The sequence below is a fragment of the Lissotriton helveticus genome, chromosome 1_1, assembly GCF_964261635.1.
Source record: "Lissotriton helveticus chromosome 1_1, aLisHel1.1, whole genome shotgun sequence".
Lineage (NCBI taxonomy): Eukaryota > Metazoa > Chordata > Amphibia > Caudata > Salamandridae > Lissotriton > Lissotriton helveticus.
Window position 1 is genome coordinate 599,618,549 of NC_136057.1, and position 22,814 is coordinate 599,641,362.

The 22,814-nt window shown below is 45.4% G+C and overlaps 1 protein-coding gene across 2 annotated transcripts in view; it reads right to left on the minus strand.

Annotated features, from left to right (window-relative positions):
* Positions 1 to 22,814, minus strand: part of KRAS (KRAS proto-oncogene, GTPase) — a 94,247-nt gene that overhangs the window by 12,062 nt on the left and 59,371 nt on the right. The window contains exons 3-5 of one of the 2 annotated variants that reach the window (XM_078674110.1): positions 17,561 to 17,739; positions 17,285 to 17,444; positions 9,396 to 9,519 (exon numbers count right to left, since the gene is read on the minus strand). In XM_078674110.1, the coding sequence (XP_078530236.1) occupies positions 9,400 to 9,519; positions 17,285 to 17,444; positions 17,561 to 17,739 (459 nt within the window). In that variant the 3' untranslated portion in view covers positions 9,396 to 9,399. The remainder of the gene's footprint in view (positions 1 to 9,395; positions 9,520 to 17,284; positions 17,445 to 17,560; positions 17,740 to 22,814) is intronic. The other variant, XM_078674111.1, reaches the window with a different exon arrangement.

The following is a 22,814-nucleotide window of genomic DNA, read 5'->3' on the forward strand; positions in this document are numbered from 1 at the left end:
TCACTAGATGACTATACACAGAGATCCCCTACTACAGAACTAGGGGTACAGAGTACTGTACGTTTTGGGTAGTGTGGGGGGCGTACCCAGGCCGCCGACGAAGATGGCCATGCGGCACTAAAGCTCCGCCGAACGTGTCCAGCACAGCTGCACTTCCCCCGATTATGCCCAGCTTACAACCTCTGCACGACACCAGCTTTTCGCCGGAGCGATAGGGAATGCGGGAATGCCCCGGAAAGTGCGAAGATAGTTGTCGATTGAAGATGGCAGGCGGAGTGATTGAGAGGGCGGAGCCAGCGCAAAACATTGGCTTTTAGCACGTTCAACGTAGGCCCTACTGAGTGTTTCCTGATGACTGCAGCCGCTCATCCAATGCCAGATTTGGGTGAAGAAAGCGGTGAGCGTGCCGGGTGCGGGTCCCAAAGGTCTCTCTCTCCCTCCCTCCACCCAGCTACTTCTGGCAGTGTGCCACGACCTCTCAGGGCCGTGAGCTGAGTCATATGCTCCTGCTTCTCCACAAGGCCCTGCGGGCGAGCCTGGGAGGCGGCCACTCGGCTGCTCGCAGGAGCACTTAGGGACTAGGGACTCAGCTACTTCTCCACCCGTGCCCAGCGGAATGCTCGCACTCGCCAGTACAGTCGGCAACATCCTGGACCCTGCGGCCACTGGCCCAGCGGCTCTCTTCTTCCCGGAGTCATTGGGGCCTGCCATTTCGCAGTCACCAGTTTGACCTCACTGTTTACCTCATGGCACCACTTCAGAGCCTATGCACTATCTCGGGGGATCCCACATTCTAAATTGATCTACCTTCAGTAAACCCGGAGCAGGCCCGACCAAGTGCTTTCTGAATACTGTGGCCTCGCATCCAACGCCGGTCTGGGCGAAGAATGAGTGGGTGCACCGAGCACGGGTCCCGGCGGTCTCCCTCCCCCCCATTCGCCCAGCTACTGCGGACGCAGTGTGGCAGTGACATCTCTGGCCTGTGCGCTGCCCCATACGCTCGGCAGTGACATCTCTGGCCTTTGCGCTGCCCCATACGCTCCTACTTCCTCCCGAAGCCCCGCGGGGGCAGGGCCCACGGGTGAGCCCAGGAGACAGCCACTCTGTTGCTTGCACGAGCGATGGGTGGGGAGGCGAGAACTCTGCTACATCTTCGCCCGTGCTCGGCTGCCCTGTGCAACGCTCGCTCCTGCCATTTGCTGATAGCAATTTACTGATCTCCGTAGGCCCATCACCCGGCAGCCATCTCCATCCTGGTGCCAGTGGGCCATTGTAACTATGCTCACTGCACAATCAGAGTTTGTTCCAGGTCACAGATATTGAATTAGAAGCCAAACCATCCGGATGGCAAGAATGGGCAATGTAGCTGGTCCCTCTGACCTGACCCTCATGGCATGGAATGTTAGGGGGCTCAATGACAATAGGAAAAGGAAACATGTAATCCACTATTTGCAGCGGCACAACATAGATATCATCCGTTTGAAAGAAACACATCTGCCCCAGTCAGACTCCACAGAGTTTGCTCTGGACTGGAGACACAATCTCTTTCTCAAACTTCATCACCTATGCTAGAGGTACGGCAATACGGATTCATAAACGGGTACCCTTTCACTTACACACATTTCTTTATGACAGGGAGGGTCACTACACAATAGTGAAGGGGAAATTAATGGGGCATAACACCACGTTGATATGCGTCTATGCAACGAATACAGATTTTCCAGAATTTTTTCATGATTTATATTCCCAACTGGTCAAACTGGACTGTTAATTTGATTATGGATGGGGACTTTAATCTGCTCCTCAAACCCACAGACTGTTCAACCACTTCTCCAAGCACGCCGGGCGCTCCTAGAACTCTGCAAAACCATGACCTTAACTGATATATAGCGGCATCGCAACCCAGCCACTACGGATTACACTCAATACACTGGCCAATACAACACGTGGACTAAAATGGACTATTGGCTACTCACCCGGTACATGCCAGTGATACCAATCCATAACCACTCTTACCAGGACTTATTCCGATCACGCCCCAGTGGTGCTTCATTTCCGTGTTACCAGACCAGATGGGTATGAGCGACAGTGGCGATTTCCAAGCCGGGCCCTTAATGAAGATTTATTTTTTTCTGAAGTGAGAGGCAATTGAGGACTATTTTGCCATTTCCACCGGGTCAGTTGATACCTGGGTGGTACTTTGGGAGGCTTTTAAAGCCTACATCAGAGGGGTCTGCATTGCGAAACACGCAGGGGTCTTAAAAGATCTAAGGAATACATTGTCCCGTATAGAGCAGCAATTGGTGGCAATTGACAGGGACTGTCCCATCCCTGCCCAGTAAAGACCAAACAACGGATTGCACTTCTTACTTATTTTAGGGATTCGGCGGTCGGGAGACCCTCTCCTTAAGCAAATATATGACTGCCCGCTGATACGAAGAGGGTGAAAGGCCGGGTCGTACGCTGTCACACATGCTTAGAACCCCATATAGCAAAGCTTATATCACGGACCTGAGGTCCGTCTCGGGACAACTCCTCACTGACACTGCCGAGATCCAGTGTGAATTTTGGAATTATTACACTACCCTATACACCTCCAGGGCAGTGCGTGAATCGACTGTGCAGGAGGACTACTTGGCAGAGATTGCACTGGTGTATTTGGAAAAATATATGCAGGACTTTCTGGCTGAACCCTTTTCCAACAAGGAGATCATTAGCGCTATTGAGGCCCTTAACAGCTCTAGGCACCGAGTCTGGACAGATTCACTGGGGATTTTTACAAATCCTTCAAGGATTTATTAGCCCCTAAACTGCTTGAGGTTTATGCCAAAGTACTCGAGAGGTAAATGTTGCCCCCTACCCTCAGGGAGGCAGTTATTCTTCTACCCAAACCGGGCAAAGACCTCTTATTATGTGGCTCATACAGCCCATTATCCCTACTAAATATGGATTACAAAATCCTCGCTAAAATGATTGCATTTAGTCTTTCCCTCATGAAGAAAAAAATGATCGCCCCGGCACAATCAGGATTTGTTCCCCACAGATCTACCTCACTAAACCTCAAAAAATTGTTTTCGGTCCTTCATAGAATAAACCCAGAGACCCCTGCGGTCTAGGGGTTTATTCTAGAAACTGAGAAGGCGTTTGACTCCTTGGAGTGGCCCTTTTTGGTGTCCATAATGCACAGGATGGGTATGCCCAGAGGATTCGTATCGACAGCAGACTTGCTCTACAGCGGCTCCACTGCAAGATTGCATTTGAATGGAACGCTCTCCCGCTCCTTTTCTTCATCGCGAGGTACTACACATGGCAGCCCCCTTCCGCCACTCTCATTCATCATTGCAATGGACCCACTAATCCGGCACTTTCAAGAGAAAAATCTAAAGAGGGGACTCAAGTTTAATACTGGGGCACTGCTAATTTCGCCATATGCGGACGATTTTATGGTTTACGTTCGCAAACCTCAGGAAAACATGGAACCCATGGTACGGGAGGTCATCTGCTTCTGACAATTTTCTGGCCTGGGAATAAACTGGCGTAACTCTAATATTCCCCTTAACATCCAGCACCACGCAATGGGACTGAATTCCCACTCGAATGGTGTGCGGTATCAATTAAGTACTATGATACTGGGTAGCCCAGTGCAGTTATGCTCATGCCTGGTACCATCTGGGGGGGGGGGGGCAGCATATATCCACAGTGGCAGTTGAGGAACGATTTTGCACCGCCTCCTTCTTGGATCGGTTTGTTATGGGTAGGATATGCTCTGCCTTAAGGGCAACCTTGCCCAGCTTTCCTCTTGAACTGGACTAGTTTGTCCCACTCACCACGATTGTGGAGAGCACAGGGCGGGAGCATCTCATTTCTAAACTATACTGTGTATGTTAAGCTATAATTCCTGGTAGGATGACCTCAGACACCCCATTCTTGATTAGCTGTGGGCTAAATGCTGTTCCGTAACGAAAGATGTATCCTTAAATAGTCGCCACAAATTAATTAATTTCAAATTCTTGCGCAGAATGTACTTGACTCCAGCAAAATCACAGAATAGACCTAAACAGACCACACAACTGCCTAATGTGTGGCTCCACAAGCAGACTTTGCACACCTCACTTGGAATTGCATTAAGATACAGTCTTATTGGGAGTCAGTTCACAAGACATTGGGAGACATGGTTGGCCTGGCCCTTAATCCCACACTGGAGGTGGCCTCTCTGGGTTATGTTGCCAATTTTCCTAAGGGTACTCGGAAATTTGTCGCCCTTAGTCTATCACTGGCGAAAAGAGAAATGGTCATTAACTGGGGGCGTAAATCCACTCCCACATTAAAAAAAATTGGTTAAATAGCTTCACATACTGTAACGTTAATCGTGATCTGTATGCTGGCACACTGCCACGTGCCTCACGCCCAAAAGATATCGGGGATCCACTCAAGAACTAATGCGGCCACGGACTGCTCGGCATCCACTACACAACTAGAGCAGGGCAGGGTTCCTACCGGCGTGGGTAAATAAGCTGCTTGACTATCCATCCGACAATTGTTGAGACCTTAAGTAACAAATTGTAAGGCTGATTTCCAGGGTATAATCTTATTATGGAGTAAACGGTATAGGGAGATGTGGAGAATCGTGCAAGCACATGTTATGGTTGATTTGGGCATATTTCTGTTATTGGAGCACCTACAGATCATTTTTTGGCTTCATATCTTTGCCTTTTAAACTATCCTTATGCTGTAGCAGATATGACAGTGAGCACTCATGTTCTTAGATATTGTACGTTTCAAAATGGTAAATAAAGTTTTAAAAAGTTTGAGGTAGTGAAGTTTTCCTGCTCCTCACTTGGCATTCACTTTTCGTTTAAGAGATCCCTCTGGTCATGGCACATTTCTCATCACTGCTTCGCACACTCAATTCCCATTTCTTAAAACTGAACTCAGGACCACGCCCACCCAGAACACCCACAGCAACTGAGCCTCAAGAACGCTAAAGCAACCACTTTCAAAAAGTTCCACACAAAAAAATCCAACCCTCAGCACAACACACCATACATTTTCTTACAAAGTGTTCCTCTAGGAGGGAACATTTTCGAACAAAGGCTGTGTGTAGTTCTGATTAATGAACAAAAAATAAATCCCTGAAATACGGCAGTTATTCAATGCACAGCATAATGTACACCTCCTTCCGGCCATGTTTAGCGCTTTGTAGACAGCCTTTTTAGGTCTCCCCTGAGATAACACATGTGCTGCATGCATCCTTGTTCGCTAGAGCTACAGTATACAATAAGGGGCTTGCAACCTGCCTATTGCTAACCATTCGTTGGCATCATTGGGTACTCTTATTGGCTGCCTTCTAATTGGCCAGCTATTTTTACTAACTCTTCTTTTGCCTGGAGCTTGGACAATGTAATCATTGCAGTCCTTCTGCTGATTGTGCTGTGATTGAGGTGCTACTTTTATTTCAGTCTTCCCTGTTGTCCTTGTTGAATATCTTGTCTTTTGTCACACGAACTTCAATGAAGTCCAATTCTCCTTTGAAATGGAGGTTTATTATGACATTGTTTGTCACCAAAAAAGGCAGATAACATTTGTTATCTGCTTCGAAATGCATTTGTACTAAGAAATAGACGCAAATGCATTATGTGACAGCACTTTTTGTTAAATGTAATTTTTTGCTGTTCACACGACATTAACTGATTTGCTCTGGATCACTGAAGCGTCAAGGTCTAGGACTCCAACAGCTTTCTCTCTCCTTTAAAAAAAATAGCTGGTGACAACTGACCACAATACAGAAATCTCTGGAACCCCCCCCGATAGATTTTCACAGGGTCCACAACAGAGGTGATCATGCCTAGCTATTCAGCTAAATCTCTAACCATGTGGCACCCTCTACAGCTACTCTTCTAATTACTCAAGGCCTGGATGCATGGTGCAGGTGGTAGGTACGGAAAGAGAACTTCAAGTCCAGACACCGGGTATCCTGCAGGATGGAAGGTGTCAGGTACTATACAAGCTCACCAACAAACATGGAAGACCACTCATCCCATGGGCCCTGGATGACACAGAAGGATTATGTAGGATTCTTCTACTAAACACACAAATGGTGATGGGAGCAATGCTTGCAATAAGTGTAACCACTGGTAATCATTTGGGTAGCATTCCAACCATTGTTTTGCCTGCCACGCTACTCAGTTTGGACCCAGCGTACGCAAATCAGTTTGGACTCTGCTCCAATAGTAACAGTCCTGCCTGAAATACTAGGACAAGTCCTTACCGATCCAGAACAAAAGCAAGCCAAGACAGGTTTTGCCCTGGTAAAAAGCCACTGCTACCAACTGGAGAGCAAATGAAGAACCAGTCCAGATACCATGGATAGAGACATTAAATCCGGCACAAGATGCCATCACAAGCAGATACGGACCACCAAGTGCACAGCTCCTGCAGACTGTTTGGATGCTACGGGAGGAGCACCAAAACCTGTGCTAAACATCTCTACAACAGTCACATTCCGGGATATCTGGAATCATGCAACAGTCACGCCCCTGCTGCAAAAACCATTCACTGACTCAGCCACACTCTCCAACCACGGACCCATTTCCTACCCATCATACCCAGCCGAGGTCTCTTAGAGCAGCTAATCTACTGATGCCATACGACCTCCTCAGCAATCACCAGGTCCTCGACCAGCCGCGGCCCATGCAGGTAAGAGCGGTTGGGGATTTCGACAGACAACGGAAAATTTATTTAATTTTCCCTCTTACTCGTCCATTGAAATTCCCCCGCCTCAGCCCCATTGCTCTTACCCTAGCGGGCTACAGCTGTCCTCGACATCACACAGTCCAGATTGAGGCACAACCACAGTACAGAAACACTAGTCAGCGCCGCCACAGCAAACATCCACATGATCCTGGACTGAAAAGATGTGCCAGCATTTGACATGGTCTCACACCTCATTCTAATCAAGGGCTACTCGAAATTAGTATCCAAGGACCCACTCACTGATGGATCTTCTCAACAGATGCAACACAAGCTGTCTGGAACCCTACTCTTCGGTAGCCCACAAACTCATCTGCAGAGAGCATTAAGGTTCATTGCTTAGCCTCACCTTTTAAACACATACATGAGCCCTGTGCCCTACCTTATCCACACACATCAACATCCTCTCATACACCAATGACACATCTCCCTCTCCAGTCTCAGACAATGCTCTTAACACAGGAAACAAGTTCACATCCTGCATGACCAAAGTTCCTAACCGGATGAAAGCCAACTCTCTCAACACAGACAAGACAGAAGTAATGATCTTTGGCAAGAACACCTAGCCATGGGACTCCAACCGGTGACCAGCTGAACTGACCGACGTCCAGTACCCAGGCCAGAAGCCCCTGAATCATTATCAACAGCAAGCAGGACATGACCACGCAAGTCAACGCCGTCACTGCATCCTGGAGATGCTATGGAAGATCTTCAAATACCTCCCAAGCAACACCAGAAAGAATGCCACTCATTCCCTAGTCCCCAGCAAGTTGGGCTACAGGACAATACTCTAGGCCGGAATGACTGAGCAGTTCACCACAAGACTAACAACCATATAGAACTCAGCAGCCACTCATCCTCCCACACAAAAATCAAGTGACATGTTAGGGTGCCGCACTGGCTCCCGATAAACAAACATGTTCATTTCATACACCTTTCACAAGCATCAAGGGCCTACACAATTTAGGCCCCCACCTAGCTAAACAGTCGCATCTCCTACCAACCACTCAGACACATCAACTCTGCAGGATTCCAAAATGCACACATTGCATGCTTAAACAGAATCAGATTAAGAGGACAGGAATTCTTACATTGCTACTAAAATGTAGAACAACCCTTCACTCTACATAAGAGTCTCCTCCTCTCCTTGAATTCCATAAGAAGCTGAACTGGATTTTCAATTAAACAACCTACCGAACGCAGGGTTTGGGGCACACCTGATCAGCAGCAGGATATCCTCTCAGGTGATAGTGCACTATACAAATACACAATGCACCAGACTTATTGCAAGCATTCCTACCATCACCTTTTGTCAGTTTAATGTACCACCCGATGGGGTATGGGTATGCCCAAACATAGAATATCAGATTCACTGTGCCACTGGAACCCAGCTCACCTCAAATGACAAGCAGCAATCAGGGAGAAAACGGTCTTGTTTTGCTTGGATTCCGGTTAAGGGGGCCCAGCAGTTCAGGTTGGACTGTTCCGTTTACAGCAGGGTCAAGACAGATTTGCATATGGCTGTGTCCAAGCTTAAGTCGCCTGGAGGGCAAAACAATGCCGGAATGTTGGAATGCTACCTGACCGATTGCCAGTAGCTAGATTTATTGCAAGCATTCATTTAATCACCTTTTGGGAGCTGAATAATTTTTTCCTAGACCGCAGCTCTGTGACCACATGTCCTGGAGTGATACAGAACTCACTGCAGGTACTAACAGGCTGCTCAACTGTTAAATTTAGGCCCGCAAACAAGCTCCCCTCTGAAGAGTGTAGTACATCATCCTCTTCCTCAGGAAACTCAGTAGAATTCCTGGTCCAGACCTAATCCCAGTCTTGCATGATGCCGCAGTTAGGCAGACTACCTCTGGATCTCAGTTCAACGGTAATGTGGTGTACCTCAGTCCTGGTTGATAAAAGATTTTGAACAAGGCATTGGTCAAGGATACCAGTAGTTAGACCTGGCTCTCCTACAGTATTCATATATCGGAGTCCTGACGAAAATAAACTGCATAGGCATTGCTTGATCAGCCCATGCAAGAACCACAGACAATAGTACTCTCTCCAGGGCTGGTTTCAACCCACCCTAGTGAGATGTTTATTGGATCCTAAATAGGAGGCCACATTTCACAGAGTGGTAGATCACGCTGGAATTGGGAAGGAAACCTGGGACCAATCTGACAGAGGTACTGGAGAAATTTCAAACGGACTTTCTGCCCCCCCTAGACAAATAAACTTTACAATTCGGTGGTGGTGTGAAGACAAGGTGGGGAAAAGGCAAATTTGCAGACTCCCTGGTGAGAGAATATAATGTATGGAAGTGGAATCGTATTGCACCCTGACTCGAGCAAAACTCTTCTTTCACCGAACTTGGAAATGCACCCATTTGAATGATTTCCTTCCATTCTACTCTCGCCAAAAAGAACTTGCTCCAAGTCTAGTGACATACATGCTCATAGTATATTATGGAAATGGTGCAGCTCTCTTGTTGGACGTTTAACTATTTAGGAATAGCAGTGCAAGAACTGTGAAATCCAATTGAAACAGTAAGAGCGTGATTAAGACATAATATGCTTCACAGACATATCCAGATTGAATACGTTTGACAATTGTTATATTCTGTATTTTGAGTACCTTGCAGAACTTACCTGGCTACATTATAATGCATTTTTTTATTTTCACGCATCCAGGGGTCTTTTCTTCTTTGCAGATTTTTTTCAATCTGTATTGCCGAATTTCTCTCACCAATGTATAAAAAGCATCCTCCACTCTCTGCATTGTAAAACATAACTCTTTAAAGTTTGTTTCATTACGAAATATGACGGGACGAGCCAAGGGCAAAACAGAATTAGTGTCATTTATTGTAAGGAGAATGAAGGCGATAGAACATGTTCAGTTTGGCAACTTTTCATAATGTATTTCGTTTTCAGTAGTGGTGTCTTCTCACAGACACTCGAAATGCAGGAGAACATTTGCTAATACCTTCACCACTTGCTTGAATCAAAAAAATAAATCAAACAGTGGCAAGTAGTCTACAGTTTCGTTTTTTGGAATGGCCACCTCAATAGAAAACCACGCTGTGACAAAGTGGAGTGCTCATGTGCCCTCAACATCACAAACAAGTGGTTACGAATGTTTAGGATGTGTATATTATATAGACCAATCAGGTACAATACACACAGTGGTCTTGAGTGGTTTATTTCCAAAATTCATTGCCAACGTGGTTTGCAGTATGTAAGAAAGTATAACTTTAGCACTAGCATAATTTCAAGAAAGGGCGGAATTGACCCGCATATGAAGATTTTTCATAGATTTTGTACATTAGAACTTCATAGAGTGGCAATGAAATTATTAGATAAAACAGGATCTCGGAACTTTAGTGAACTAAAACTTGTTAATGTGAGGATCTTTTTGAATACACAAAATGTGGACTCTGCCATAAAGAGGAGACTGGTTACTTATTAAAACTACCATGGGGGCTCAGTCTCTTCAAACTTCTACTTTCTGCGCTTTTACACACCATTTCCAATGGCCTAAAATTCTCTTTAGCGTATCTCTAGCTCTCTGATGGAGTATGCTCCGATACAGGTCTGATGGGCATCTAAACATGGCAGACTGTACCAGCATAAAACTCCATAGAGTCACGGTCTAGTTGTTTTGCTCACACTGGCTACAAAATGGACGCTGCGCTATTGCGCAGTGGGCACGCCACTGGCGCGCTGAAGGTGTGCCCAAGACAAGCCAGTCTGCGCCCGTCAGCGTCCCGGAGGCGGCTGGCGCTGAAATCCCTATCGGTTTAACCCCAGGACGATCCACACAGCTCAAATATGACAGTGAAGCCTTACTTAGCATTGGTAGAGGACTGTGCTGCAGACCCCATTGTTTTATGCCTCTGAGCGAAGAGGATGTTCCCTGCAGAGTCTGTAGGTGGGTGGTTCCTCACACTGGTGAATTGTAATATACCACCGCTTCCAGTTATCAAAGTGCAAAGGAGAAAGGTTGTCCTGCATCTACATGCGTCTTTACTTAACACACCCTCAGTTAAAAAACATGAGCTACAATTGCACAAATTCCTGAGGGACTCCTGCCCCGACATGATGTTTTTAACAGAAACCTGGGTGTCTGAGGCCTCGAACCCCACAATCGCCGGCACGATCCAGTCTGGATACCAAATTTTGATGAAAGATCGCTGTAAAGGGAGGGGGGAGTTGTACCTAATATATAAAAGCACCCGCAAGATGTCCCCCTAGACCTTCCAGAAGTTGAGGGTGCTGAATCTTTGGGTTTCCTTCTAACTATCTCAGCCTATCAGGTTATAACTGGAATGGGCATCTATCGCCCGCCAGGGCCTGCAGGGATGTTTTTGGAGGTGATTAGCCACATTACCTCTTCCTTAGCGGTTAAATACAGTCATAGTTTGGTCCTTGGCGATTTTAACTTGCACATGGATAACCTCTCCGAACCAGAGGATCTTAAACTACGGGAATCCTTTGATATACTTAATTTATCCCCTTTCGTCCATCTACCCACGCACGAGAGGGGCAATACATTAGACCTGATTTTTCTTCTAAATTGATAGAAGTCGAGGTTCCTCTCCCCCTTACCTGGTCTGACCATTACTTGATAAACTTCAGCGTCCCTAGGGAACTTAAGCCCAGATTACAGGAAAAGATCCGGGTGAGTAGTTTTAGACCGCTTAATCTGATTACCCATGAGGCAATGCAAAGAGATTTGCTGACTCCTCCCATCCCTAGTTGTGGGAACCTTGAAAGCGATGTGCACTCCTTGGAGTAATGGCTGCTTACTAGAACCTCTGAACTTGCCCCTCCCACTTTGAGAATGGGCAAAGAGAATCACGCCTCTACTCCTTGGTATACTGAAGCTCTTAGGAAAAGCAATAGTGCTTGTAAACAATTAGAGAGAATATGGCGAACAAAGTATACGGCCCATGATGACATTTTTAGGGCGGCCCAAAAAGATTATCGGAAAATTCATGATGGCAAAAAACTCTTCTCCACCAAAATTGACCAGGCTGGCAATAAAAGAAAGAAACTTTTTAATATTGTCAAAACATTTTCTTCACCGGCAGCTATTAGACGCCCATTCGTTCCCACTAGTGAATGGGCTAATATGATGGCCTCCTTTTACAATAAAAAAAAGACAATACAAGACTTTTGAATTGCAGTCATTGGCCCCAGTAATGGAGCAAGCTCTCCCAAGGGGAGAGATAAACTTCATTTCCTTCCTCACGCAGTTCCCTGAAATCTCTATGCACCAATCATTAAGGCTTATGAAGTCCTCAAAGTCGGGCTCTCCAGTGGACCCCTGTCCGGCCAAGGTATTGTCGGCCATTGCTGAGGTGATCAATCCAACTGTGAATCGCATCCTTAACAACTCCTTGCAGGAAGGATATATGCCTCTGTGGTGGAAACATGCTAAAATTCTTCCTTTGCTGAAAAAAAAAAAAACAATCTCCACGGACCATGAGGTAGCTGGTAATTACCGACCCATATCTTAGCTTCTTTTTTTCTCCAAGGATTTGGAGAAATATGTCAACTCAATTATTACAAAACACATTGAGACCAATCACCTGCTGCAACCCAGTCAGTCAGGTTTTAGGCAAATTTCAGACGGAATCAGCCCTTTTAGAAGTGACTGAAACTATAAAAGCCACACTTGATAAAGGTGCCAGTGCAGTCTTGGTGCTGTTGGACCTCTCTGTGGCCTTTGACACCGTCCTCCACAACAGACTGGTGCAAATTAAGTCTTTTCTCAGTAATCGCCACCAGACTATATGGTCCCCCTCTTTTATGGCTGATATTCCGCATATGAATGTTGGGGTCCCGCAGGGATCTATTTTAAGCCCAACTCTATTTAACCTATATCTGGCCCCTATTGCACTTTTGGCTGAACAGAACAACACAGGGCTAAAATTATATTGTATGCCGACGATACCCAACTGCTGTTCATGTGTGAGAAGGGGGCAGAGTTTGATGGTCTGGCAATAAATGCTTGTCTGAGGTTTTTTCGGGGCTAAAGGAAAATCAGATGAAATGTAATCCAGATAAGTCTGAGATAATCTTTTTTCGGCTACCGCCCCTGTGAGACTTGGATTAGCTGGTGGCCGCAGAATCTATCTCCCCCTAGCTCTTCTGTAACTACGGTTAGGAACTTTCGATGAAACCCCAGATCCAATCTGTTGCTGGAACCGGTTTTGGGATTTTAAGAATGTTACAGAATTTTTTGCCTCTGCTATCTGTCCCTCACAGAAAACCCATTGTCCAGGCCTTGGTCACCTCACGCCTGACTACGCTAACTCTCTGTACCTGGGACTTCCCAGCTACCCAATTGCTCACCTGAAGGTGATCCATAATTCGGAGGCCAGCCCAATTTTTCTGGCAGCACAGAGGACTCATGTATCCCCTTTGCTGTCGTCCCTACACTGACTGCCTATTCAGAAGAGGATTCAATTTTAAGCTTTAACTTTGGTTTCTAAGGCTTTTAATCAGATTGGAGCTCCTTACCTTGGACTAAGATTTCCCCACTACATTCCCCAACGTACTCTGAGATCCTCCTCTCAACTTCCCATCCCGAATGTCTCCCTCGCCAGGATTGGAGGCCGGTCTTTCCAGGCTTTCGCCTCTCGTCTATGGAACGGCCTTCAAATCGACCTTAAACAGGTTCGGGGCCTTCTTACCTTTAGGAAATGGCTCAAGACTTGGCTTTGCCAACTGTAATTTGCTCTGCTGCTGGCTGTTTCCGCGTCCCTTTCCCTTTGCCTGTTATGGGGTTCTTTGCTTAGGGTCGGGACACTCTCGGGAGTAGCCCCGTGCTTTATACATACCTAACTAACATAACCGTTATTGCTGTAGAGAATTTCCAGCTTGAAGTATTGCTGTCTTTTGTGAAAGCTTGCTTACCTCGCAATAGTAGAAAATTCTCTGTATGTCCTTTTTCAGGGATATTCTACTAAATGACTATCAATTTTGTACACGGTCAAGAAACAGATTTTCTTATATTAAGCAGACCTTTATCGATGTGTTCATGTGCCGGATCCCTAATGTTGTTCTGTCTGTTATTTGAATGAACATTTTAATCTCATGCATTTTTCTTGAAAGGGTGAGACGATGCCCGATTTTTAGAGTTATGGAATGAAGCCACACGGCTCATACTTTTATTACTTAGCTAAAGTCCCAAAAGAAAGCCTAAAACCATGGTCAGTTAACACTTCAGTTCGCTTTTAAGACACAAGGAAGCATTCACATGGTTCAGGACTCCATAGGAGGCAAGCATCAGGTTCATCCATACCTAGAGAGCTTAGAGGACAAGTTCATTCCTTCAGATCCGGATTACTCAGTTCTTTGAGACTATGAATTTCCTCACATCAAGAAAAAGCAGTAGCTGAAGCATATGTATGCTGTGTGCTGGGCTAAACCAGGTCACCTTTTCACTTTAATGAAGAGAGCAACGTTCATACCCGGCTGCCCCTCCTGGAAGGGTCTCTTGGCATCTGCATGTCAATGCTAAGGGCTACTGCATTTACAACAGCATGACCACCATATACTTCAGAATTGATACTACTCCTTCATGACCTATATGCAATGGATGCCACTATCACGGTTTTTTTTTTCAGCCCTTTAATTTTAATAAATTTAAGGTGCACTGTGGCTTAAAAGAGAACTGGAAACTAATAAATAAGCCACAATTTGTAACTTCTCCAATCAGCTTAGCTTTGTTTTTGGGAGGCTCAGGTCAAGATAATTCGAATAGTCTGGCTTTGGATTCACAAGTCCTTTTACCTTAGCACTAACTTATGAGCAGAAAACCATGCAAAATTGAGGAATTGAAAATCAACCATTCTTAGCAAAACTACGAATGTAAGGTTTTAGGTAAAGCCAAGGTTATTCATATGATCTGTAAAGTGTGAGGGTAAGCCCAAAAAGGGTCAAGGGAAGTCCGTAATAAAAAGGGGCAGCAAATATGCCTTGAACAAGTAAGAATCTGTGTTCACGGTGCTGAGTTTCAAATCACAGGATCCTAAACAGCCAGCAATCTTATTTAGGATTTAGTCCCTTCAAAGAGGTCAGTTGGCCCTTTCAACAATCCATCTATCTATTGTGTAAAAGGTGCTAGCATAACTTTATTGCCTAGCCTCCAAGAAGGCTCTCCTGGAACCATTGTAATATAGGTGTGTAACACCAGGTGTTGATTTAAGATGTCAGAGCAAAATAAAGTGAAAAAACGAGTTCGACACTGCCAAAATGTCCGACACCACCTCTCCAATGTTTCACAATCAATCTATTGAGCTAATTATGGTCGTTGGTCATATATTGTCTCTCAAAGGGCATGAACCTTCTTCTGGTAGGTTCGGTGATCCTACAGATGGATACCAATGTAAGTGGTTAATGGACACAGTAGCTTACAGTACCACTGGTGTGCATTAGCTGTAGGAAAGACAGCTGAGTCTTCCAAATGGAGCGAGTTCTCACTCAATGATCTTACAGATTTAGCTGTTCAGTTGGAGAATAACCAAACTTTGGGCACATAATCAGTTGAGCATGACTATGTGAAACAGCAAAGGTCCCCAGTTCACATTACTTGCATTATTCAAATGTCTCGAAGATTCGGAGCTACCATGTCACAAAAGTTTACATGACTTGATACTATATTAAGTCCACTGGCAGTGGGTGACACTTTGTGGCCTTTGTGGATCACCTGCAAATGACTATTTTGGCACAGCTGGTTTTCAGGTTCACCTTTACCAGCCAGACGGCCTTGTTTAAAACTGTTTCAAACCTTTGAGTCATTGTTTTGTTAATGTGTGGAAAACACAGGTCTTTCTTAAAAAATAAAAATAGGATTTAACACTTAGGCCACAATACCATGCTAGGACGTCATAAGAGCAAGATAAAAATTCAAGATTTTCCAGACTTTCAAATTTGTCTTTTTAAACTACAAAATGAATACAAGTAAGTCCATATGCCATAATGTTAGGTTGAGCTAAATACCATTTATTTCAAGGTTTCTAGCTTTGTTAGCCTAGAGGAAAAATAAGTGGCTTAACAAAATGTAAGTTAGATTTGTAAATAAAAAATAAATTAAAATAAAAGACACAATTCCTATATACAGCTTCCAAACTGAAGATGATCTGCCAAAGCCTTTACACAAATCAGATGTAGTGTGGTTATCTTTGGTTGTCCCCGCCTTCACCCCATCGTGATTACATTTACTAAAAGTAAAATTAAGAATGAAGGTGTTACAGCAGGTCAAGCACACGAATGATCATTTTATTGTTTGGCCATGATCATTTGATTTTAGAATTTAATCTCAACCACCATCAACTGGAAGAGATTGTTTTAGCAATGCAGAGAGGAGGAGGAGGAAAATGGTACCATCACCAAAATCATAGGCCGTGCAGTGCAAGTCCATAAAATGTAATCCACCACAAGATTATGTAATTCAATAAACACACAGAATGACCATAAGGAACATTTGAAAAAATACAGTTTCTATATTTTAAAAGAGATGTATCTTTCCAGACATGATTCGGTGGCTCTTGCAATACAGGGCAGAGCAGAGCGAGGTTTTGAAAAGAAATAAGACATTATCAAGCATCATTGTAGATTTGAAGTGTCTAGAACCACCATAAATTTGAGTAAGCAGATAGCAATGTCAGTATTAAAACATGTATTAAAAAAAAAGCCAAATAGTGACTTTCTAAACATTTAAAAAACGGTCCAAATTAAAGCAAACCTGTTGTGACTGGAAAACTAGGTTTTCTTCATCCTTACTTCTGGTGTACTCTTTCCATTGTTCTTAAACAGACAGTCATCAAATGACCGCCATGTTTACTACCACATTAGAATTGTGATAAAAGCCAAGTAAGAAATTATATCGTAAGACTGTGGGTGGGCTAGGGCTCTACACCGAGAGTGGCATAGCTGCTAATGGACCAGGCACTCGTGAGCAAGATTCTAGATAATTGCCACATCTCATTGTCAAATGCCATTTAGGCTGCCATATTACATTTAGGACCAGAAAATTAAACTGTTCGACTAAACCACTTGAACTTAAAAAGAGAAAAAAGTATGAAACTAAACATAAATAGTAGTGCAAAATAAAGTTTTAAAACCTCAATTTGGATTCTTTGGAGGAGAGGAGTATCCAAAGTCCATGAAGATGGCAGAAAAAAGGATAGCAGATAAAGGAAAATGTGTCCTAGAATTGACTTTGTTGTACTGACTAGCCAGCTTGTGGTGCATCTCACTAGTGAATTTTGAGGGGTTTGCTTACTTAATTCCATGTTTTTCACACCCAAAGTTCAAATCCTCTGTTATCAGGACTCGAAAAGGGTGGGGGTAAGGGGGCGGCGGTAAACGGGGACGGTACTCTCCACAACTGGCTTTATATTTTAAATTCCACTAGACTGGTTGCATAATTTAAAAAAGGTTTAAATGAACGGTTACACTGAACTCTGACCTCTTCTGCTTCTCTTCAAACAGGTGTATGGATTCATGGGCTCTCTGCTTTCTCTTACCTGTCTCGTCTTTGCTGACGTTTCAATGAAAGGAATGCCATAACTTCGTGCCAAGTCCTGAGCTTGTTTGGTATCTACTGTTCTTGAAGGCAAGTCACATTTGTTTCCTACTAAGACCATGGGGACATCTTCAGAATCCTTAACTCTCTTTATTTGTTCTCTGTGGGAAATAAAAGAAAAAAAAGGTGTTAATGCTTCAATTTTCATATTCAGAAAAAAGATATGCAACAAAAGGATATCAGACAAATTAATGAAGAAAAAAAAATTAACGCCCACCTATAGTGATGAATATCTTCAAATGATTTAGTATTGTTTATGGCAAATACACATAGAAAACCCTCTCCTGTTCGCATATATTGGTCTCTCATTGCACTGTACTCTTCTTGACCTGCTGTGTCGAGAATGTCTAAAAGACATGTTTCGCCATCAATTACCACTTGTTTTCTGTAGGAGTCCTGGAAAAAAGAGAACATCACTGTGAACCTCTATACAATTATCTTTCGACTTTTAGAATATTCAGCAGTGCTCAGTTACTGTATTGCACCATTAACTGGTTGAAACAACCTAGATATGGTGAAATGCTAGAGTCCATGTGTGTCTATATTAATTCCAGAGTTACACAGGAAAGGCCATCTGCAATGCCCCACCTTGACCATTCAGCACGAAACACATTTAAACAGGCTCTCCTAAAAGTAGAGTGCACACTTTGATGTTAACAAATTTGTTGGAGAATTGGGGTGCAGTGGCTGGATCTTATGTAACCTGTGAAAAGAATTTACTCTGGGTCTAAATTAAAATCCGCAAAATTCTGAATGCAGACAGGGATTGGTCTCTTACATTGTAAAAGCAGGATACCCAATCTCCAGAGCTAGTTCTACTGAGGTAAGTGGTTCCGAAGATAGCAGAGGCCATGGAGTTTCAGTACCACCAAGGAGGGGCAGAATAGGCTCCCTCTTCTCTCCCTTCTTCTGCTACCAAATCATAACACTTGCCTGGGTAAGCTGAGGTGTTCTGGAACACTGGCCATCAACAACTTACTCTTGAAAACAGTTCTAAAGCATCAGTCACTCCTTTTTCTAACAGATGTTCATAATCAGTGGACATACAAATTATTTAGCTCTGGGAAGAAACTGGACACCAATAACTGAGTGTTGCGGGTGAAACATTCCAGTAGTTGCCTACCTACTGACTGTCGCCGATTCATTTGAAGATTCAAAGCAGGTGCTTGATGTCAGTTTTCCTTCCTGCACAATAATTGCCACACAAATGGTGGCTGTAGCAGTTTGGGAAAGATGTGGAACTGACAATTCACCAAAGCATTACTACTGCCACTTCCATTTGGTTTGACTACTACAAACTGCTTTCTCTTTGTAGTGATATGCTCCATGATGACCAGCCAATATTAACATTGTTACACCTTAAAGAAGTCATGTAAACGTGTTAGGATCCGGGGAGGATGGCTGTGGTGGTAATGAAGTGAAGAAGAGTAGGGGAGTAATGAGAGAATTGGGTGTGTTGCAGATATCAGAATGCACAAGTTGAAGAATCAATCATTAGGTCTTGTAAAGTGCAGCTTGTCTCCCGGGGTGTCTCCAGGCACTGGGGTTCTGCGAGCCTTGGCCCAATGGGGCTTGATGGTAGAAGTCCTTCAGTGAAGGGGTGGTGCGTAGGTGTGGTGTGAAGGGGTGGGGGTGGGGGGGTAGGAGATGGAGCGACCACTGCAGCTTCTTCGAGGGTTGCGAGGCAGAGCGAGGGTGGTCAGTTGGTGGAACATCAGGTGGTTGTTGATGTAGGCGGGTTCAGATTTGTGGAGTGCTTTCTAGGCGTGAGAGACATCTTTCCAGAATGGGGAGCCAGTTGTGCGCCCAGAGGCGAGAGAAGAGTTGCTCGTTCTTCGGGGGTGGGGGGGAGACACTGTCAAAGATGAGCCTTGCTGCTCTATTCTGAATGGTCTGGAGGCGGTTTGGAGGTTGCAGCATAGTGTGTTGCCGTAGTCTAGGAGCTGGAGACAAGGGCCTGGGTGATTGTCTTCTCGGTTGAGACGGAGACCCATCTGAAGATCTTGAGGAGCATGCAGAGTGAGTGGAAGCAAGCAGAGGAGACAGTGTTGGTCTGCTTCATGGTCAGTTGGCTGTCCAGGACGGTTCCAAGGTTGAGTGCGTGGCCTGGGGGGTGGGGGGAGGAGCCCTGAGGGACGCTGCAGAGGTCTTTAGGTGCAGAGAAGGGTGGTAGGTGGACCCTCTGTGTTCGGCTGGAGAGGAAAGAGTAGGTCCAGCTGAGTGTGTTGCCTTGGACGCCAACGCGGCGCAGTCTGGTGACGAAGATGTGGTTGGAGACTGTTGAAGGCTTCAGAGAAGTCGATGAAGGCAGCTGTTCCGCCTAAGTCGATGAGGCATCTGATGTCTGTGGCTGCAATCAGGGCACACTCAGTGCTATGGTTATGCCGGAGGCCAGAATGAGAGGGTCAAGCGGTTGGTTTCTTTCGAGGTAGTCTGAGCTGGCAGTTGATGGCTTTTTCCCCCCGACTTTGGTGGGGATGGCGAGAAGCCAGATGGAGTGGTAGTTCTTGAATTTGTTGGGGTGGGTGGAGGATTTCTTCAGGAGGGGCTTGACCTACATGTGCTTCCAGGTGTCTGGAACGATGGCTGTGGTGATGGAGCGGTCGATGCTTTCTGTGAGGATGCAGCAGAGTGCTTCCTCTCCAAGGTTGCATATGTGGTGCGGGCAGGGGCCTGTGGGAGCTCTGGAGTGGATGGAGTTCATGGGTGGGGTCAAAGTTGCTGTAAATGTCAGTGATCTTGTGGTGAAAGTAGTCTGCCAAAGTGTTGCAGAGGTCTTGGGAGGGGTGGGTCATTCTCAGGGGCAGCCAAATTCTCTGATGACACTGAAGAAGTTCCTTGGTGTAGTTGTCACTCGCTTCGATGCGGTTGGTGAGGGCTTCCTTCTTGGCTTCCCTAAGATTGTAATGATAACTGCTACGGGCAAATGCAAAGGTGGCGAGGGTCTTGCTGGAACAACAGTGTCTCTAGTTTCACAGAGTCATTTGAGGGCCAGTATCAAAGGAGTAAACCATTTGGTCTGCTTGGAGGGTATGTTGCAGGTGGCGTTCTTTAAGGGCAGGATGGTGTCAGCTGCTGTGAAGATCCAGCTTGAGAAATTCTGGCCGCTGAGTTATAGGATGTCTGAGGGGACAGGTCTTATTTCTGGGAGGGCAGAGATCCAGAGGGGTTTGTGACTGTTCCAGTCACAGCATGAGTGGGAGGGTGGTTGGTCTCGCCAGCGCTTCAAGTGGGCCATTGATGGTGAAGTGGATGCCGGTGTGGTCTGTTCAGGCCAGTCCAATGTGCTTCCTGCGCTGCTCGAGGTGGTGGTGACCAGCTGTGAGAGGCCAGTGTTCCTCATGTACTCTAGGAGGGTGGTGCAGTTGGCGTCGTTGGGGCCTTCCATGTGCAAGATCAGGTCTCCAGGAATGGAACTTAACTTACTAGACACTACACTGGTTTTTCGATGATTAGGACCCCAAAGAAACCTTTCCCTATTAAATGTTGTTAATGGCTGACTTGAAGATGGTGATGTGGAAAACAAATAGACAAGATGAAACCAAGGCATGCAATAGACACATCGGAAATTAGGTATCTGGTAAGTGTCATGAAAGTTCTTCAACATCAGAGCTGTTCACTAGCTACTGGTCCTTTCCAAGTAGGAGCAAATAATGGTCAAAATGAAGGCAGGTCTGCATATTTACGATATAGATATATATAGGAAGGAACCTTTTACAGCTCAAACCTTGTGATTATTATTCCTCCTGAGGCGTGAGCCGGGAGGTCGCTATTCGTAACGCTTGTCACTTTTGCTTTTTTAATGTGCACGCTTTTACTAGCTGACCTTGCAGCTTATTAAAAATCACTTCACCTAGTTTGACAACGAAGCTAAGTTGCTCGCATTTGTCACTCTGCCGCTTGACTAAGAAGCGGTAGCGTTTCTTCCTCCCTTTTCCCTGCTACAAGCGGGTTAGTAAATCGCTTGCTTGAGACTCACCCCAGCTGATCTTAAACGCTGTTTAGGGTGCTCTGAAGAACTTAGTCGGCCATCTTGGAGTGGGGTAGCCTTCCAAAGCAGCCGATTGGCCCCTATAAAAACGGAAGGCCATGCCTCCGCGCAGCGGACGCGATCAGCGGGCGCGCCGGACCTGTGCCGGAGTCGTGCCAGAGTCCTGCCCGTCCGCGCCCAGGATGCGGCCGTGGATGCGGCCGTGGATGCGGCCGTGGATGCAGGTACTGCTCTACAGGGCCCCCCTTCTCGCTTGACGTATGACAGCGCCCGGCTCATATCCTTGCGTCCCTCATACTGTACCATACCTCCCTCCATTAGCTCATCGGCTACACCCCGCTTTCCTTTAGTAAAATGCCTCCCACACTTACCCATCAATGACAAGCACGATTGCATCCTTTGCCCACAGCCAACACCCCAGCATACACGCTTAAAAGCTGGCCTACTAAATTGCCGGTCGTTAGTAAAGCACTGCCTTGACGTATTCCAAATTTTAGAAGAGGAACAATGGGACTTACTGTTCCTCACGGAGACGTGGTTAGGAGAAGACACTAATCCTGCACTCCACCTAGCAATCCCTTCGGGCTGCAGTATATTATGTGCCAATAGACATAGTACACACCCTGGGGGTGGGGTGGCCATTATATACAGAACCTCTTGGACCATCTCGTCCTTTCCCTATAACCAGGTAGAACGCATTGAAGCGCTCCCTTTTTGTATCAAAACCTCGCCCAACTTTACAATTTCTGGTCTTCTGGTTTATCGACCACCCAACTCTAAACCATCGCACCTCCCTGCTTTCTTAGACTACGTACTTCAGGCCTCATTGCGATATGCCAATTTCACCCTTCTTGGGGATTTTAATCTGCATGTTGATAACAGTGAGGACACCGCGTCTCTAAACTTCCTGTCTACGATAGCAGCCGGTGGACTGAAGCAGGTTATTAGCTGTCCTACTCACAACGCTGGTCACACCCTTGACCTAATTTGTACTAACCTGAATGATCTAGACGTTCATACTCCCCTCCCAATAGTATGGTCGGATCATATGTTTATTCCCTTCACACTACAATGTAACCGCATAAACCGCCATACCTGCCCGGCTAAACAACTGGGTAGAAATTGGAGTAAAATATCTCCTGACAGCTTAGCTCCCTACCTACCACTGGTGGACTCTTCAGACCTGGACTTAGATCTTGATACACAGCTTACCAACTTCAATTTGCAGATAACCTCAGTGATTGATCTCATTGCCCCAATTAGACCTATAAAAACTTACCGCTCCACTCCATCCGCCCCCTGGTACTCAAATGATCTCCGCAATTTAAAATCGGAAATCAAACATCTTGAAAGGCGTTGGAGAGTCAACTACTCACTGGACTGCAAAATCCTTTATAAAATTGCCTTAAAAACTATAGGAAGAAAATCATAGAACACAAAAGAGTATTTCTAGAAGAGAAAATCAATCGTTCCCAAGGGT